The 18,833-nt window shown below is 53.5% G+C and overlaps 6 protein-coding genes across 6 annotated transcripts; 4 read left to right on the top strand and 2 right to left on the bottom strand.

Moving 5' to 3' along the window:
- Positions 1 to 1,239: 1,239 nt before the first annotated feature.
- Positions 1,240 to 1,862, top strand: MRS44_003112 (uncharacterized protein; the record flags this gene model as incomplete). Its single annotated transcript, XM_046270596.1, has 2 exons — positions 1,240 to 1,465; positions 1,522 to 1,862. The coding sequence occupies 2 exons, from the start codon at positions 1,240 to 1,242 to the stop codon at positions 1,860 to 1,862; spliced, it is 567 nt and encodes a 188-aa protein (XP_046137222.1).
- Positions 1,863 to 2,066: 204 nt separating this feature from the next.
- Positions 2,067 to 3,611, bottom strand: MRS44_003111 (uncharacterized protein; the record flags this gene model as incomplete). The annotated part of the gene is made up of 5 exons (XM_046268326.2): positions 2,067 to 2,779; positions 2,835 to 3,105; positions 3,160 to 3,270; positions 3,329 to 3,516; positions 3,569 to 3,611. The coding sequence occupies 5 exons, from the start codon at positions 3,609 to 3,611 to the stop codon at positions 2,067 to 2,069; spliced, it is 1,326 nt and encodes a 441-aa protein (XP_046137221.1).
- Positions 3,612 to 4,256: 645 nt separating this feature from the next.
- MRS44_003110 (uncharacterized protein) lies at positions 4,257 to 5,092 on the top strand (the record flags this gene model as incomplete). Its single annotated transcript, XM_046275294.2, has 2 exons — positions 4,257 to 4,814; positions 4,865 to 5,092. 2 exons carry the CDS (start codon positions 4,257 to 4,259, stop codon positions 5,090 to 5,092), a joined length of 786 nt encoding a protein of 261 aa, XP_046137220.1.
- Positions 5,093 to 6,380: 1,288 nt separating this feature from the next.
- MRS44_003109 (uncharacterized protein) lies at positions 6,381 to 7,664 on the bottom strand (the record flags this gene model as incomplete). Its single annotated transcript, XM_065623095.1, has 3 exons — positions 6,381 to 6,497; positions 6,547 to 7,512; positions 7,566 to 7,664. 3 exons carry the CDS (start codon positions 7,662 to 7,664, stop codon positions 6,381 to 6,383), a joined length of 1,182 nt encoding a protein of 393 aa, XP_065479167.1.
- A 1,202-nt stretch (positions 7,665 to 8,866) lies between these two features.
- Positions 8,867 to 11,153, top strand: MRS44_003108 (uncharacterized protein; the record flags this gene model as incomplete). The annotated part of the gene is made up of 2 exons (XM_046279904.2): positions 8,867 to 10,705; positions 10,758 to 11,153. 2 exons carry the CDS (start codon positions 8,867 to 8,869, stop codon positions 11,151 to 11,153), a joined length of 2,235 nt encoding a protein of 744 aa, XP_046137218.2.
- A 2,808-nt stretch (positions 11,154 to 13,961) lies between these two features.
- On the top strand, positions 13,962 to 16,973 carry MRS44_003107 (uncharacterized protein; the record flags this gene model as incomplete). The annotated part of the gene is made up of 4 exons (XM_046270583.2): positions 13,962 to 13,975; positions 14,285 to 16,349; positions 16,403 to 16,502; positions 16,564 to 16,973. 4 exons carry the CDS (start codon positions 13,962 to 13,964, stop codon positions 16,971 to 16,973), a joined length of 2,589 nt encoding a protein of 862 aa, XP_046137217.2.
- Between the last annotated feature and the right edge of the window lie 1,860 nt (positions 16,974 to 18,833).

Raw genomic sequence — 18,833 nt, 5'->3', positions numbered from 1 at the left:
GAATGTTATTTCCGAGGATGTCCTTTATGTGTTCATCACCCAGAACAGTTGAATGGGTGAGGCATACGATTAGTACCCAGTGAATAGACAGAGGCTCAATTTTGAGCCTTCCAAAGTGCAACTTTGCGTTGGAAATTCCACCCAAATTCTCTTTAACCGGTAATTGCTTGGGGGCTGTTATTTGGGTCAGGTGTCTACCCTCGACGATTGGGGGGCTGGGGGAGGGTGTTAGCTGGATGTTGTTATAGTGTCTAATCATCAACATGATGTTTGTCAAGTATCAGAAAGCCAGAGTGTTATATAGTAGTTGCTGTTTTGTAGATCAGATGTTAAATAGAATCTAGGCCACGAGTATAATAGAGTGGTTCCATTGTATGAATGCTCCTTTTGACATGGTCTTTTGTCGTGATTCGCTGCCAGTCGCAGACATAGATTGTGAGAGAATCTCACTGTTACAATGGCAGTATATATTTTATGAGATTGCGCAGTCAGTCCCAAGGAGGAACCGGCCACATGGATGAGGGTATCCACGATAATGATCATGATAGACCCGTGAGAATTGGAAGCGAAAGGACGCATGTTCAAGCCCTAGGGACTTGGTGTGTATAAGCAACGAGTGAAACAAGCATGTCGGAGTGTTTTGGTAAATGTGCACGAGAAATAAAATGTAGCAGGTCGAGTTGATTTCGAGCGCTGCAAGGTCAGCTCTTCACAAGACACCCTCGGCAGAGCCACAGGAGGGGAATATGGTAATTGATGAGTCCATTGAAAGAAAAGAGATTAAGATTTAAGAGTTCCAGAGCTAGTCAAATGGCAATAAGATAGAACAAAGCAATCCCGCCTCAGTCTGTGAGGGTGTTACGGTTATGTTGTTACACCAGTCTTGTAAGTGAACAGAGAGTCAGTCTCCTTCTGGTCGGCCACCCATGATGAAGATGAAGAGTTTCTGTATAGTGGTGTTAATTCTCAAATGAGTAACAGAACATGTATATCAAAACCCAACTAGCAACAAAACCTTGGAAAACAAGAATCGCAATTTGGTTCGATTCTCAAGTGGTAATAGATGTCCAAAGTGGAACAGCAAGATCCAGTACGGCGAGTACGTACCCACCCCGGCCCCCCACATTTGCCGATAAGCTCCTTATCAGTTCTCCCAGAGGAACTTTTTTTCTAAGCTTCAACACCAAGCATCCAACATCACCAACTCACCACTTCACAACACATTCAACGACGGACATCATGCGGCCCCTCACGGAAAAGGAGACCCAGACTCTCTTTGAGAAGCTGGCAAACTACACCGGCAGCTCGCTCAAGAACCTCATCGCGCCGCTCGACGATTCCCCCAACGCCGACCGCTACGTCTTCCGCCTCGTTCGCGATCGCGTCTTCTATGTGCGCCTGTCCATCGCCAACCTGGCCACCTCGATTGCCCGCGACAAGCTTCTGTCCCTGGGAACCTGCCTTGGTATGTACTCTCCGTTCGCACAGGTTGCGCTAATGGCTAACGCCCCGATCCTTTAGGCAAGTTTACCAAGTCGGGCAAGTTTCGCCTGCACGTCACGGCCCTCCCCATCATCGCCGAGCACGCCCGCTACAAGATCTGGGTCAAGGAGAACGGAACCATGCCCTTCCTCTACGGCAGCAACGTGGTTAAGGCCCACGTCGGTCGCTGGTCCGAAGACTGCCCCGAGCACCAGGGCGTCGTCGTCTACAGCATGAACGACACGCCCCTGGGCTTTGGTGTCACGGCGCGCAGCACGGCCGAGGCCCGAAGACTAGATCCCACTGGTATCACCTGCTTCAGACAGGCCGACTGCGGCGAGTACCTCCGAGACGAAGACAACTTGTTCGCGACGGGTTAAGCCTGGAGCTGTCGACGTGAGTACTTTGCTGGCGTTGGGGCTCTTTATTCATCCTTCATTCTTTGGCGTTGTGGGGGGAAAATTTGCACCGAGCACATCAATGCTTGGGTGATTGATTACATAGACGGCTAGATATCATCAGAAAGCGCTCTATATGCTCAAATCTATTCGCTTGCACCGTTTTTTGACATTCCAACATGGTTCCTACTCCATCACAGCCCGGTTGATTTCTCGAGATGGGCTCACGGGTCTGCTGTCTCTTCTAAAGAAGCCAACATGTTGCCGGTGGGCAACATACTCGCTGTCAGCGTAACCCAGGATCTTTTGAATCTCAACGCTCTGGTGCCCCTTGATGCGTCCGATCTCGGCGGCGGCATAGTTCACCAGGGCTCTTCCGACCTCTTCTGGGATGCCATCCCAGAGCTTGCCATCAGGGCCAGGGGTTGTCCGACGCTTGACCACCACGAGCCGCACCACCTCCTGTTGCGCAAAGTTGCCCTCCACGTCAACAACACCAACAGGAAGCAGGCCAGCCTTGCCGAGGAGTGCCTTGTAGGCTCCCGAGTCAATGTAGAGGGTTCCGTGGGGATATGGAGTGTGGAGTAGCCAGAAATGGCGATCTCGGATGGGATCATCCGCTGGTACGAATCGAGTATGCAGGGGAGGGCTGGTGAGATCCGCTGAAGATGAGAGGGAGAGGGCCGAAGCTGATCGTGTCAAGTGACTGGTCCCTTCATCGGCGCTTGGAGACGAGTGTCCTTTTTGCTGTGATTGAAGATATCGGACAATGTTTAGCACATTTCCTGGGTTCGAGGATCGGGTGATGATGGTTGTGACACCAGCCGAGGTTCCCAATCTTGCGGCAATGATTTTGGTGCTCATTCCACCTGTGCCAAGGGCTGAGCCGGCACTCGAGACTGATTAATCTTGGTTAGCTTTATATGCAACGAATTGACGAGAATGAATACGTACCATCAGCCTGAAGAGCTGAGATGTCTTCGACCACCTCTATCGGCTTGGCGTCTGGGTTTGTTCGCGGGTTCTTGTCATAGAGACAGTCGACATCCGTCATCAAGAATAACATGTCGGCGTGAATCATGGCAGCGGTGATGGCAGAGAGGGTATCATTGTCACCAAACTTGATTTCTGAGACGGCCAAGGTGTCATTTTCGTTGACAATTGGGATCACTCCTTGTTCAAGAAGGGCGTTGAAGGTGTTTTGAGCATTAAAATATCTTGTTCGCTAGAATAGAATTCGTTAGTTTGTTGATTGAACATCAAGCAAGAGTGAGCCTACGTCTGCAATATCGTTCCTTGTGAGCAGGATCTGGGCAATTGGCTGTCTCAGGTGGGTGAACAAGCTATCCCAGAGACTCATCAAACGACACTGGCCAATGGCAGCGAGAGCCTTCACCGGGTTAGCACTTCGATTTTCACACTCAAAAGTCATGCAACTGTGATCCCACCTGCAGCTGTGCGAGATGCTTGGGGCGCTTCTCGACATCCATGCGTCGGAGACCAACACCGATGGCGCCCGAGGAAACAATGACGACCCGGTGGCCATCTTTGCGAAGCTTCACGGCCGTGTCGACAATTAGAGTCAAGATTGGGAGAAGCGGTTCATGAGTCTTTTCGTCGACAATTGAGCTCGTTCCTAGAAAACCTGTGTTAGTGGGGGATGACTCAAAGCTTCCTTCTCGACGTACCAAGCTTGATGACGATTGTGAGGGACTTTCCATTTCCTCTCATGGCTGCGAATAAAAGGAGAAGAGATCAGTTAATGCCTCTTTCGTCTTGGCCTTGTGGATTTCAGGGATTGGTGCGGTGCTTGGTGTTTTCACATGGGAATGCCCTGGCGTCTATATATACCACAAGTATTGTATAGAAGCCTCAGCCGGACACTACCCGCGAGATAGACAGGAAGAAGATGAATGAAGCAAATAGAAGAGAAGAAAAGGCTTACATTGAGCAGTGATTTCACTCGTCATTTTGGCACGCCCTTGTCGCTTTGGATGTGGAACCGCAGGTGTCTCTCTGTCATGAGTTGGGCGCAACTTGGGAGAATCCTGGGCAAACGTTGGTGGATGGTCGAGTTGATTGGACTGTGCTCGACAAGCCCATGAATCCCCAGACCCGATGTCGGAAAAATGGGTCGAGGGGGTTCGGAGAATTGAGCCAATCAGGGGTCATGTGTAGGCTCACCGCCCTCGGCGTGCCACCGACGGTTTTCCGGCGGCAGAATTTCCACCATGCTAGGGCGTTGCTGGAAGGTAAAGAGAGATCAATTCGAGACATCACGACCATAATTCATCAGCCTTGCCGACCCCAAACAAGGCTGTCCGTGTTCAATCCAGCTGATCAATCTAATTGATCCGTGTCCAATCCATCCCCATCATGTCATCCGAACCTCCGGCTTCATCTTCAAGCACCCCGGCAGCTGCGCCGAGCTCCTCCACAGCAGCTCCCAAGGAAGTCTTCAACAACCCTGCGCGGACCGGCTTTGATCCAGAGACGGCATGGTGGATGAACTACTTCAAGATCCTCTCCGGTCAGATGACCCCCGAGGGCCAATTCCACTACCGCGAGTGGCGATACCGTGTCCACGAGGAGCGTGACTGCAAGCGTTGCGAGGACTACCGGGACTGGCTCTTCACCTACTCCCCCGTCGTCCGCTTCATGTCCGAGAAGATCCAGGCCCTCAATGGACGACTAGACCCTTCCAACGTTGTCTGCCGTCGATGCCCCGCCCATCTTGAGGAGGATGGTCAGGTCCATCGTCAATCTGGTGGCTTTAGCCCCAACCATGGCATCTTGCTCTGCGCGAACGAAGTGCGAGACCGAAAACACTTGGAGGACACGCTCGCGCACGAGATGGTCCACGCTTGGGATCATCTGCGGTGGAAGGTGGACTGGACTGGCGACAAGGACTTGAAGCATGCTGCCTGCACAGAGGTGGGTGAGATTGAGTTGATGCTTTATCACAATGCTAACTGATACACTAGATCCGAGCATCCATGCTCAGCGGCGAATGCAGATGGACGCGAGAGGCCTTTACTCGAGGCAACTGGAAGTTGACACAGCAGTTCCAGAACTGTGTGCGCACAAGAGCCATCCAGTCTGTCATGGCCAGGCCCCGTTGCAAAGACGACGTCCAAGCAACAAAGGTGGTCAACCAAGTCTGGGACTCTTGTTTCTCTGACACACGGCCATTTGATGAAGTGTACCGGTGATTGATTAACGACTGCGACGATAAAAGGACTTGTACAATATCTCTACTTTTACACCAATATTATCAGCGATACCCCATTAGACAAGGAGTCTTACTATTCGTACCATGACCCGCCAAGCTCATATCCATGTTACATGCACGTGTAAAAATCATAGCGACATAATGAATCTCGCAGCACTCCTAATTAGGTATCTCAAGCTCATGGGCATGCCAATTTGCCTCGGCGTCTCAGTCATATCTCTTCCCAATACTTGGGCCATGAGTTGGGGACTCTCCAGGCTGCCCTGATGCGCGTCTCTAATGAAACTGGCTTTGTGCCCTTGTCTGCTTTACAAGTTACTTAGTGACCTTGCTCTCTTGATCTTCTCATAGACAACCAGGTAACTAGAGCTGACTTGCTTGCCACTTCTACGCGCTTAGGCTGCTCTGAGTGCCCTTTTCTTAAGGATACTTTAATTTCCTATTACTAACTTATTGATAAGTCTTACCTTAGGAGTATGCATACTTTAATCATAGTATCCTAATATATTAGATTATACTTGCCGGATGATTTAGTCATCCTAATCACTAGGGCAAGGTGGCCAGCAATAGACTCTTGCTCAGGCCCAGATCATAAACTGGGATCAGACTGAGCCCGATTTTGATTTCGGGTTAAATGCCTGTCAGACGCGCTTAGCTCAATCTAGCACCAGTTCTAGCAGGCAATAAAAGCATCAACTGGAAGATCATACCTGGAATTCTGGCTCAAACTGATCCCGCCATGAGAGTGTGTAACAGACTGTTCCCGCAACGGGGTTTTGGTACGAGACGCTGGCCAAGCTAATTTTATGTGCCGGCTTGTCCCTTCTTGCAATGGGGAACAGTCTGAGCCCCGTTCATGATCAGGACCTAGGTAAAGGCATATAACACTTGAACATATCTTCTCGATTCGTTGAGCAATCACTAATGATGCTATGTAAAAACGCTTACAACAGTATTCTAACAAACGCAAACGGCCAGGTTCCGTCCTCAACATAGATCAAAAATTAAATCGCCAAAACGCCCCTTCCATGTAACCCAACCCAGGTCCCGACCCACGCCCCCAAACAACCCATATGCTCTCTAGGTATCGGAAAAGATAGCGATCCAATAGACGCCGGCCTCGGCCTAACAATGAGCATAGAGGCAAGGTCCCATCTTTACGTGTGAAGACGTTCATCACATCATTATGATCACAGCCCAGAGAGTCATCCTAAGCTTCTCCATAACGCCTTTGTTCCTTAGGGTACCCATACCTAAGTCTGGTCATATTACTGTGCCTTTTCGCGGTTGGAGGCCCGCTCCCCCTTGACACAGTGCTTGATGATCCAGGGGTGCGTCTGGATATCGTCCAGAGGGATTCGCTTCTCGGGATCCAACACAAGCAACTTGCCTCAAGTCAGCATATTATCCGTAAGAGTAGGTGAGTGTGCTTACCTTCTTGATGAGGTCCGTAGCCTCTGGGCTCACCCATTTAGGAACCGCCATGTCGGCCCTTGCGATCCTCCGCTGGGTCATTATGGGCGAATCCTCGAAAGGCGCCTCGCCGACGAGAAACTCATACGCCAAAACACCCAAGCTCCACAGGTCAACCTTCTCGTTGTAGTAGTTGTCGGTTGTGCCGGGTTTGATCATCTCTGGGGGGAGGTAGTCGAGAGTTCCACACATGGTCTTCCTCCGGTTGTTGGGAGCATGGACACTCCAGCCAAAGTCCGACATCTTGATTTCTCCATGTATGCCGAGCAGGATATTCTCGGGCTTGATGTCCCGGTGGATGACATGCTTGCGGTGGAGATAGCGCAGAGCCGAAGCGACCTGAGCAATGTACTGAGCCGCCTTCCACTCGGGGAATCGGTTCTCTCGTCGAAGGTGCTTGTACAGCTCGCCCTTGCCAGCAAACTCGAGGATGAGAATGACTCGTTTGCTGTCATGGAAATGGTTGTACATCTGGAGGATGTTTGGGTGTCGCAGGTTGCTCTGGATCTCGATCTCTCGTCGGACTTGCTTCTCGACTCTATGCTGCACCAGCTCATTCTTGTGAAGGACCTTGAGGGCGACTATGAAACCCGAGGCCCTCTCCCTTGCTAGATACACTCGTCCAAACTTGCCCTTGCCGAGGGGGCGGCCGATCTCAAACATGCCCAGGTGGAGTTGTTTGGGGATGGAGGCTTGCTCAGGGAGGGAGGCAAGCGAGTCTCGTTCTTCTTCGGCCTCTTCTGATGTCCGTGACGAGGAAGGAAGGGCTTTTCGGGGAGGTGATGAGGGAGCGTTGGCCTTTCGTTGGGCGGCCTGGGAGGGTAGCACTACGGCAGCGTTGGCATTGCCGCTGTGAGACTGGAGAGCAACCTTGAAGAGGTTGGGTCGACTACTGCCATGGGAGGATGAAGTCGTCGAGACCACGGCCTGCCAATGCAATGTTAGTCACTAAACATCAGCACAACAGAATCCGGACATACCTTGGACTTGGAGTACGACTTGGAGCTTTCACCGACGGAGTCATTCTCATCATTCACCGTCATGCGCTCAAATGTCGCCTCAAGAGTACGGGCAGCCATGGCGAATAAGGGAAGCTGAGCTGTCTGGGGGTTAGTAACGGAGTGGGAGGGAAGAGCAAAAGATGGACCGACGCGATTTAAGTGTAAACCTCGATCACCGGACATGGACTGTCTTTTTATGAACCCAGGCCGTCACCTGCAGGCCTAGTCTAACAAACAGAGCGTTGTCAAAGCAACGGATTGTGGGGGAGCTTGGGCCAATTGTCGACTGCCCAGCTGAGCACTTGGCGTGGCATGCGGGTTAAAAATAAGATCTACCTCGTCCTAAGCATTAGATATTAATCTATATAATGTTATACTAAAATATGCAAAGAGTATCTTAATAGAAATTTCATTTCAGATGTCTCTCTTATTTCTTTTACAATGCCTTCTTGGTTACCCTTAGAGCAGGGTAAGCAGATGGTCTCGTGTTTTGGCTGCTAGCTGGCCATAGTGATTGGGGTATAGGACTCAAAGTTAAACAGCCGCCCACCAACGACCAACGCCTCAGCCCAATTGGCGCAATGGTTAGCGCATTCGACTGTATGTTTTCTCCAGCCACTTCACAAATGCTCATCCAAACTAACAATTCCCAGTCTATCTTGGCTCCTCCACAAGGACGGTTGTCTAAGGTGATCGAAAGGTTGCGAGTTCGAGTCTCGCATTGGGTTTCTTTTTTGCGTGTCATTTTTGCCTCATCAGCCAGTGTCATATGGATGTGGTCTATCACAGTGATCTTCTCTCCTCTTGTCATTGGGTAGCCTGCTTCCGAGAAATTTGCGTTGCTTGGCAATATATTGCTGACAATGACTAATGTCAAGGCCATCAGGAACAAGCTTTGCAAACGGCAAGTGGCTCCGGTCGGAAGTCAATGAATCGGGAAGGCGCAAAAAAAGTCAGTCACGTCTAGGCCTCACTTGTACAGCTGCAAGAGAACGGCAAAATCTACACCGTAGGGCTTCAAACCACCGAAATCACCGAATCAGCGCTCGGCAGCCCCCAGAGAAACTCACAACGCCTGCTTGCTTCCCCCACCATCCACCGACGTCCACCGCTGTCCATCCCTCCCCAAACAGTCCGGCCCAAGAGTCAGTGACTGACTTGCCTACCCGTCGTACATACCTACCTGACAAAAAGAGGACCCCAGGGGAACCAGTGCGGCTTGAGCTTGTGACTCACGCCTCCCTCCTCTATCCTCTTACGACTTTGTAAACTTCGAGTGGATGAAGCCAATTCGTCTCTTCTCGCTCTCTCCAACCTCACCCTCGACAGCATCTTTTTCTGCAGCGCCGCCCTTGACGAGGCAGCTCAGTTACTCACGCTTTGGTCCCAGGTTCCGTTTCACGGCCTGCGCAAGACCACCACCGCCACCACCCCGCACCGTCGCTGCCCGCCGCACCTTTGCGACCTCACGACCCCTCAACGCTTTTCAGATCCAAAAGTCGCAGAAGCGCAAACCAGTCACCATGACCTCCACCGCTACTACCCTCAAGGGCCAGCCCCTTGACAAGGCTGTCCTCGAGTCCATTCTCCGACGTCGCATGTTCTATACCCCCTCCTTCGAAATCTACGGCGGCGTTGGTGGTCTGTACGACTATGGCCCTCCTGGCTGCTCCCTCCAGGCCAACGTCATCGACGTCTGGCGCAAGCACTTCATTCTCGAGGAGGACATGCTCGAGGTTGACTGCACTGTCTTGACTCCTCACGAGGTCCTCAAGACCAGTGGTCACGTCGACAAGTTCGCCGACTGGATGTGCAAGGACCCCAAGAACGGCGAGATTCTCCGAGCCGACCACTTCGTCGAGGCTATTCTCGAGGCTCGACTGAACGGCGACAAGGAGGCCCGTGGCCAGAAGGTGGAGGACAAGGAGGAGGACCCCAAGAAGAAGAAGAAGAAGGCCAAGACGGAGGCTGTCAAGCTCGACGATGCCGTCGTCCAGGAGTATCAGGAGGTCCTGGCCAGAATCGACAACTACGGTGGCCCTGAGCTCGGTGAGCTCATCAAAAAGTACGACCTCAGGAACCCCGCTACCGGTCTCCAGCCCTCGGAGCCCGTCTCCTTCAACCTCATGTTCCAGACCACCATTGGTCCCAGCAGCAACTACCCCGGCTATCTTCGCCCCGAGACCGCCCAGGGCCAGTTCCTCAACTTTGCCAAGCTCCTCGAGTTCAACCAGTCCCAGATGCCTTTCGCGTCCGCCTCTATCGGCAAGTCTTACCGAAACGAGATCTCTCCTCGTGCCGGTCTCCTGCGAGTCCGTGAGTTCCTCATGGCTGAGATCGAGCACTTTGTCGATCCCGAGGGTGGTAAGAAGCATAGCCGTTTCCACGAGGTCGAGGACATTGAACTTGTCCTCCTCGACCGCGACACTCAGCTGTCTGGTAAGACCGAGACCAAGACCGTCAAGGTTGGCCAGGCTGTCAAGGAGGGTCTGGTTGACAACGAGACTCTGGGCTACTTCCTTGCCCGCATTCACCTTTTCATGCAGAAGATTGGTGTCGATCTGAGCAAGATGCGTTTCCGTCAGCACATGGCCAACGAGATGGCCCACTACGCCTGCGATTGCTGGGACTGTGAGCTTTTCACCACCTCTGGCTGGATTGAGTGTGTTGGCTGCGCCGACCGAAGTGCTTACGACTTGAGCGTCCACGCCAAGAAGACTGGTGCCCCCTTGGTGGTGCGCGAGCGACGCGAGGAGCCCCTCGTCATCGAGGAGTGGCAGATCGACATTGAGAAGAAGAAGTTTGGCCCTCTCTTCAAGAAGGATGCCAAGACTGTCGAGGCGGCTCTTGATGCCACCTCCCAGGAGCAGCGCGAGCAGCTTGCCAAGGAACTCAGCGAGACTGGCAGCATCTCTATCGAGGTTGCCGGTGTCGGCGACGGCAAGGTCCAGATTGGCAAGGAGTCGATCGCCATCGAGTTCCGCAAGAGGGTCGAGAACACCCGCGAGTTCGTCCCCAACGTCATTGAGCCCTCATTCGGTATTGGCCGTATCCTTTACTCCCTGATGGAGCACAGCTTCTGGACCCGCGCCAGCGAAGGCGGTGATGAAGCCCGTGGTGTAAGCATCCCTCACATAATTGATGATTCGTAAAGTCGCTAACAGCTACAAGGTCCTGTCCTTCCCTCCCACCGTGGCCCCTACCAAGGTGCTGCTGGTTCCTCTCTCCTCCAACCCTCAGTTCAAGCCGCTCCTCAAGCAGCTTTCTCAGCGCCTGCGCACCGCTGGTATCTCGAGCCGTGTCGACGACTCGTCTGCCAGTATTGGCAAGCGCTACAGCCGAAACGACGAGCTCGGCACTCCTCTGGGCATCACAATCGACTTCCAAACCGTGCAGGACGGCACCGTCACTCTCCGAGATCGTGACAGCACCAGCCAGGTCAGAGCTGACCAGGAGAAGATTATCGACGCCATCAGGTCGCTCGTTGAGGGCGAAAAGAGCTGGTTTCAGATTGAGTCTGAGCTCCCCAAGTTTGAGGGTCAGGAGGTGGAGGTTGCTGCTCGATAAAGTAGAGCTGGCATAGAGCTGGCATAGAGAGAAATGTAAAATATAGATATCATACCGGTGTGGCTGTCTTGACCGAAAGACGGTGGCCAAACCAGGAGTTGGGATCTGTCAGGTGTAATGTACCTAGACACTAGATAAAAAGGCCTGTCTGGTAGAGTCAAAAGAGACTGTCTTGTTTACTCGGCGTCATGATTGTTTCTCCGAACGTATGAAGTGTTATCTGCCGCTCATGGTACATAGTATGACTGCAATCTGTGTCTGACACATGCTCCGTCGTCGGCTCTTGATGCTACCGGGGACGTAGTACTTGGCCAGATTCTCCTGAAATCCGGTAGGCAGGGATCCAGGCCTTCATGAATGTCAAGGATTCCGGGATCTGCGGCCCATGCATGCATGCAGTGGAGACGCAAAAACAACAACCAGCGAGCGGGAGGGCCAGGGGTTGGCCGGGGCCTAGTCAGGGAGGGAGGAAATCCATACCATGAGAGGGTCAGAGTAAGCCATGAGACCAGCGGCCAACGACGCTGATGATGTGCACCTCTGTCTCGGGTTCTGATCGGTTTGGCGTCTTTCTTGGTGGGCATTGGCTGAGACCTCTCCCTTCTCTATCAGAATTGGCAGGCAAAAGGAGCCGGGTCATGGCCCAGCAACGTGTGAGATACCTGAGGTTGAGATTGGGTTGCAATAGTGGGCTTTGGTGGTTGGGAAGAGTTGATATCCCCGTCGTCCACCTGGCAAGCCGAGCAGGGTCTCGCGGGAAGGGGTCTCTGCCACGAGACAGTCCAATCTTGTTAATTAGCAAGTTATTACGGAGTACCTTGGTGTAAATGGGATTCGCTGTCATGTTGAGAGAGCCAATCGCAACGTGGCCGTCACCGTCTTCGGCGCCGATCCTAGCACACTTCAAAGGGGACTGAGAGCGGGCCTTGGCGCCGGGTTGTCTGGTATGGATGGGTCTAGTCGGTCCTCACTGTCGCGTCATGCCGTTTCCTCGTGGGCGGGCTGCGGTGACGATGTTTCGCCATGCGTAGCTGGAACTCTGTCTTTGGGTCTCGTGGCAGTCAGTGGCAGTCTCGGCGCAACAGCCTCGATCCTCGGTCGGGAGCCGGCGCTATGAGACGTATTGTACACGACATCCATAGCATAGAGGTGTCGATAGTTGCTGATGTTATATGGAAAAACCCACAGCGTATCCATGGAACTCTGTGCCGGCTTCTACGACCCGGAATTAGCACCACGTCTGGTGGAAGAGGATGCATCCTTGGACAGGAATCCAAGGGTAATCGATTCCTATGCCTCGCAAAGACGGAGAGTCCCAGGGATCGAGACGGGTCGAGGAATGGTGGTGGACGACATGGTGTAACTAGCTGGGCGCCTCAGAGCGCAGCCGGGCTGGACCGCTAGACGATCTTAGCACACGAGGCTCTGAAAGCCTTTTAGGCCTAGCAGACGCTTGAATCGTAACAGCAAGAGGCGTTTCGGGGGCGACAAAGGTGGGCTGGCGTTTGATGATCTGAAATGCGAATTCAACTTGGCCCAAGAAGATGGGAAGAAAGGTCGAGGTTCTATAGATGTCTTTAAGGAGGTCCAGGCTGAGTGACGACCAGCAGCCCAGACCTTTGCGTACCTGCCTTCAACTCCCCCAGGTCGGAAGGCTTGACTGACATCCATGACTCCACACTCATCAGGGAAGCGGGGCATCATTTTGTCATCAAAGAGGCACGTAGCAACGTTCATGGAGCGTCTGCTTCCGTGCCTTGCATATATCATTACCGCTTAATGAATTGCAGAAGCGATTATTGCCATCGCTGCTGCTGTTACTGCGTCGAGTCAAGTCCCCCGTCCTCAAAGGAGACGGGAGCCCCTCCATCGTCTACCTCCATCCATATCCTTGCATTCAATCCTAGCGCACCGATGGGGGGTAACTCCACTATAATCTTAGGTGCCTTACCTGAAAGACAGGCGTTAGCGACCCGGGAAGCCACTGACCGGGCCTAATGGCACATGGAAACAGCCCAGCTGGCCGCCCGTCGACACCTGCCTGACACCTAGTGAGGGACTAAGGGTAAGAGGGTACCTACCTAAGCATGGAGGCAAGCAAGCACTGGCACCTGGGGGCTCCTTCCTCCTTCCCCACCCCTCGTTTCCTCCGTCTCCTTCTCCTTCTTGGCTCTTTGTGGTCGCTCATCATCCAAGCCCACCCCCTCGACCTTGCCTTATCACCCAACCCTTCTTCCCCCTTCAACCTCCCTCCCCCGCTCGTCTTCTTTGCGGCTTCTGGATGTTTTCTTTGTCCTGATCCCGCGCTGCAAACTGTACGTCTCACTGCATCTCAGGCAACTGAGAAGCTTTTGCGTGCGCCGGTACGGTACAACTGCGCAGCTTGCCGCCCTCCCGTCTCCAGTCCGCCATTGGGACCAGCGCCTCTCACCTCCACCCCAAGTCTCCCCCGTGCTCGTCACCCACGAGCGAGCCTGATTCTAACCGCCGCTCCGAACGGACTCGCGACTACATGATCTCTATATTCCGTTGCTGAGAAGCCTTCCTCGTTGCGCCCGAGAGCGAATCGTTTTACTAATCTTGGCACGGCCGCATTTCCACTGGGTGTACTCCCGACCGCTCAGAGCCCGTTTCAGTACTCCTGGGCCGGTCGACCACCTCTTAGAACCGCCCACCGCCACTGCAGCCGAAGAACCAGCAAGACATAGCGCTCGGCGTTCGAGTGCTCACGGATTATCGACAGCCAGCCTCGGTTTCATCTTTTCCTTGCCAGATTTGTTGTGCATTTTGCAGCTCAGATAATCCAAGATGGCTCAAAACAGGTACGTCTGCAACACTGTAACCCCTCGGGCTTGGATGAGGCAGCGCGTGTCACGGTGCCGAGGCGGGGTGAGGGGCCGCGTCTCTTGATGCCTCCGCAATTCTCGCGCTTCCTAGTTTCAAATCTTGGGGGACCATGGAGGCCACGAAAGACCCGTGGTCGCCAGGTCTTGCCACTTTTGGGTGAATGGCTGCCATGCCTTTCTTCAGGGGTTCAAACCGGGAAGCAAGCCGTGTCCGAGCGGGTGTCAGCAGAAGCGATGAAGCGAGAGACGGAATCCCATTGACGATCGATAACTGACCATCCACAGTATGTACACATCAGGGCAGTTCATGAACCCGGGCCCAGCTCCTCGACCTCCCACCGACCGTCCGAGGTTGAATCTAACGCCCAATGCCAATCTCCCAGGAAGCATGGCCAACATGGCTATTTCTCCCATTCGCAGCACCGCAACCTCCACATATACCGGTTCCACCATCTCGCTCCCGATCGCTCGCCAGCAGTCCAACAACACTGATGGTCTAGGAGGGGTTGCAATTAAGAAGGAGGGATGGGCCTCCGTCAAGGAGAGCAAGAACTTCATCCAGCCTTGGAAGCAAAAATATCTGATCCTCCGTAAGGAGTCGCTCGATTTCCACAAGACAGAAGGTGGCAAGGTCTCGTACACGCTATTCCTAAGGGACGTTGTCAATGTCGGACGAGTTGAGGCGGCCGGCACCATCTTTGAGATTAAGCGGAAGCCCGACGGCTCGTCCAACAGCCCTGGTGATGACGATGGACAGACCAAGACTCTTCAGATCAAGGTGAAGAGCGACGATGACCTCTACGAGTGGATTGATTTCATCTACGGCGCCTGCCCTGGAATGGGCGGCGTTAGCAACCCGACCAATTTCTCCCATGCCGTCCATGTTGGCTTCGATCCCAAGACTGGCGAGTTTGTCGGACTTCCCCCTGAGTGGTCGAAGCTCCTCAATTCGTCTGCCATCACGAAGGAGGATTACGAGCGTAACCCCCAGGCCGTCTTTGAAGTCCTTGACTTCTATACCGATCTGGCCAAGCGGGCGGAGAACCCTAACCAGTATTCCAGTCTGACACCTACTCCTCCTGCGCAAAGCCAAGGGAACAAGCAACTTGGATATGGCAGCGGTGCTTCAGTCGCCCCTCCTCGCCCCGCGCCGCCTCCTGCCTCTCAACGCCCCGGCTACACTCCTCCTCAGTCTGCCTCGACCCCTCCTCGACGTCCTGAGCGCCCTGAGCGTCCTGCTCGACCTGACGAGCGCCCTTCGCCATCGGAGCAGCAGCAGCAGCGCCAGCAGATGCAGGCCATGGCCCCTAACTACGTGTCCCAGGAAGCCTTAAGGGAGGAGCAACGTAAGAAGCAGTTGGAAGCTCAGAGACAACGCGAGCGTGAGATCGAGGAGCAGAACCGACGCGAACTGGAAGCGTACAATGCTTCTCTCCCCAAAACGAAGGTCCCTCTGGCCCAGCAGGAGATTGGCGGATACGGCGGATCGCCTTCTCCCCAGCCCGACCGTTACAACCCATCACGAGCCGCCCCTTCGGCACCAAAGGCGTCCACTCAACAAAGCAACCTCAGAGCCCAGCGACCTGCCCCTCCTGCCCCGACTGGTTCCTCGCGGCCGCCTTTGGCTTCGCAGAACAGCTCCAGCGCTCTTCGCGACCCCACCCAAGCGCAGCGAGTTCCTCGCAACGACGGTGCTACAGGCCACGCAAATGCTCCCCGCTATGCCAATGGCAACCAAGCATCGCAGCCCCGGCAGCAACAGCAGCAGCAGCCCTCGCGACTGCCTGCCCCTGTTAAGCCTCTCAATGTCGCGCCCAAGCCCAGTCAGCAACAGCAACAACCTGATGGCGTCAAGGCCGCCGAGGCAGCGCTTACGGCCAAGCCCTCGGCATCTGAACGCAAGCAGGATGTTCGCATGTCGACCATGTCTGAGAGTGAGGTCATGGCCAAGCTCAAGGAAGCCGTTTCCAAGGATGACCCTAACATTTCCTATTCTAAGCAAAAGAAGATCGGACAGGGTGCTTCCGGCTCGGTCTATGTGGCCAAGATTAAGGAAACAGCCGTGGGTATTGCCCGTGACATGCTGCGCGCGCAGGGACCCCGGGCCCAGGTTGCCATTAAGCAAATGGATCTCGCTCATCAACCACGCAAGGAGCTTATTGTGAACGAGATCATGGTCATGAAGGACAGCCGTCACCGAAACATTGTCAACTTCCTGGATGCCTTCCTGCGCAACAACAACTCGGAGCTCTGGGTTGTCATGGAGTACATGGAGGGTGGTGCCTTGACTGATGTGATCGACAACAACCCATCGATCTCTGAAGAGCAGATCTCGACCATCTGCCACGAGGTAAGTTCATTGACATTCTTAGCCTTGAGCCACGATTCTGACAGATGCCTTAGACCTGCCGCGGATTGCAGCACCTGCACTCGCAAAACATTATCCACCGTGATATCAAGAGTGACAACGTTCTGTTGGACGCGCGCGGAAATGTCAAGATTAGTGAGTTGTCAAACAAAGATGGGTGCTATCTCATGTAACTACTGCTAACACACGCCCCTAGCTGATTTTGGCTTCTGCGCCAAGCTCACAGAGACGAAGTCGAAGCGAGCCACTATGGTGGGAACTCCTTACTGGATGGCCCCAGAGGTTGTCAAACAAAAGGAGTATGGTCCCAAGGTGGACATCTGGTCTCTTGGTATCATGGCGATTGAAATGATCGAGTCGGAGCCGCCTTACCTCAACGAGGAGCCCCTCAAGGCGCTGTATCTCATCGCTACCAACGGAACTCCCCGGCTCAAGAAGCCCGAGAAGCTGAGCAAGGAGCTCAAGGCGTTCTTGTCTGTCTGCCTGTGTGTGGATGTCAAGAGCCGCGCCTCGGCGGATGAGCTGCTGGCCCACGACTTTTTGCGACACGGCTGCCCCCTAGCCAGCCTAGCGGACTTGTTGGCGTTCAAGAAGCACGCCAAGTAAGGGACGAGCAGCAAGCGAGGGTTTGACGATATTGAAGAGAACGGGCTCTTTTTGCGACGCGGCATTTTGAATGTGGTTTGGAAGCAAGGTGACACATATATTCCCCCCAGATGATTGTTTTTTTGGCGTTACGGGCGAAAGTTCTTTAGCACCTCCTTCTGGGCAGGAGGATGTCCCAAGTGTAGACATCCCTCTACCTACCTACAGTACCTAGCTGCCTTGCTCAAGGTGCCGAACCACGTACTATCGATGATGATGAAATGCGATGAAAGCTAGGACAAATACCCAGAGTACTAGGAGTCGGGTCACATATAGGGGGCCCTTGAAGCTTTTGAAGGGGTTGGGCAGATGGAGACGGTCTGCCGCATGAAAGCAAAGCAAGATTTCGAGTGCAAGCGGGAACTGTCACGCGCAAGAGAATCATTCTGAAGCCAGTAATGAAAGACAATATAGAGGAAATAAAGAACTGAGATGTTTGCATGGATTCTACTGAACTGCCTTGAAGTCGTTGATCCGTTTCAGCTCGATCGGTTTGGGAAGCATCGTGACAGGAAATAAGTGGTTCTCTACTACTAGTAGTTACGCAGCGCTTCGAATACGGAGGCTGGGTTGGCATACATCCATGGTAACCAATTGTATGCTCAAGTTTAGAGGACAAGGGCGCGTCGTGTAACAGGGCAAAGAAAGGGCCACGGCCTCAGGCAAGACAGCCAAGCATAGGCAATGTATCGAATCCTCGAGGAGAGGCTCTCGATGGCCATCTCAGCGATTCGGCATGAAGTGGACGCGGGGTCACGGGCCGCCCGGGACAAAGACGACGAGTTACCTTTATGGGCTGCTCTGTTTGGGGGCCGCTGGATGGGAATATGAAACAGGGCCAAGAACCAAAGCCGAGGCGTGGCCGGGGTCAGCTCGTGATATGTCGGTACAGTACGTAGGTTACGCTGTATGGATGCCGAATAAGAGAGGAGGGGATGTGGTGAGTGCGTGTGCGTACGTTTCGGCGTGTAGCCCCTGACTTACACCCACCATGCCCTGCCAGCTCTTGGGCTCTCGCTCGCACTCTGTAAGGACAACTTGCTTGCATATGTACGGGTAGGGGGTAAATGGTAGGGCTTGTTTCAGCATGGAGGCTAGCAGATCCTCCGACGAGGCTGTGCGGGGCCGTGATTGGGCGTGGCCGAGCAAGGGGTTCGTGAGATGGGGAGAGGTGTCATCAAGTTGGCCAATGGGGGCGGCTTCTCGGGAGTCAGAGTGTGAAAGTGAGAGAGGATATGGGAGCGACGAGGAAGAGGGGAGATGAGAGGAGATGAAATGAGAAAGGGTGTCTGTCATCAATAAAACTGAAGTACCTGAAGTAAAGCCAGACAGAGAATGGAGGCTGTTGCTGGGTTGAAAGTGAGGCGTATTGTGTTGTGTTGAGTTGGGCTGTCAAGGTCAGCAACGTGGGCTTTCAAGATCAGGCTACCTATGAATGAGGATTCAGACAGTTGATTAACCGAATCCCGAGCAGCCGATGTCAGCAGGATTTAGCCTTGGCTTTTTGATAGACGTGCGTACTGCCGTCTTATATGCCAGGCAATAGGCAGCTTGATCAAGATGACCTCGGGCGTCTAGTGTACATGCAAGGCGGGACAAGGAACCCTCGTCTGTCACTTTTACGACTAGATTGACCGGTGCGATTCTAAAGCATAAACTTGCGAGTGATTCAGTCTAGCTACAGGCACAAAATTGATTCCAGGCTGAGCTGCTGGCACACAGAATTGCAACGTCTTCGGCGCGTGCCGACTCATGTCACGGACGGACCGTGTGGGGCAGAGAGGCTTACACACGGAGTCGAGACGGGGATTGGGACTCGAA

The sequence above is a fragment of the Fusarium solani genome, assembly GCF_023522795.1.
Source record: "Fusarium solani strain SB1 chromosome Unknown bctg00000001, whole genome shotgun sequence".
In the NCBI taxonomy this organism is placed as follows: Eukaryota; Fungi; Ascomycota; class Sordariomycetes; order Hypocreales; family Nectriaceae; genus Fusarium; species Fusarium solani.
This window is presented reverse-complemented; position numbering and strand designations above follow the sequence as displayed.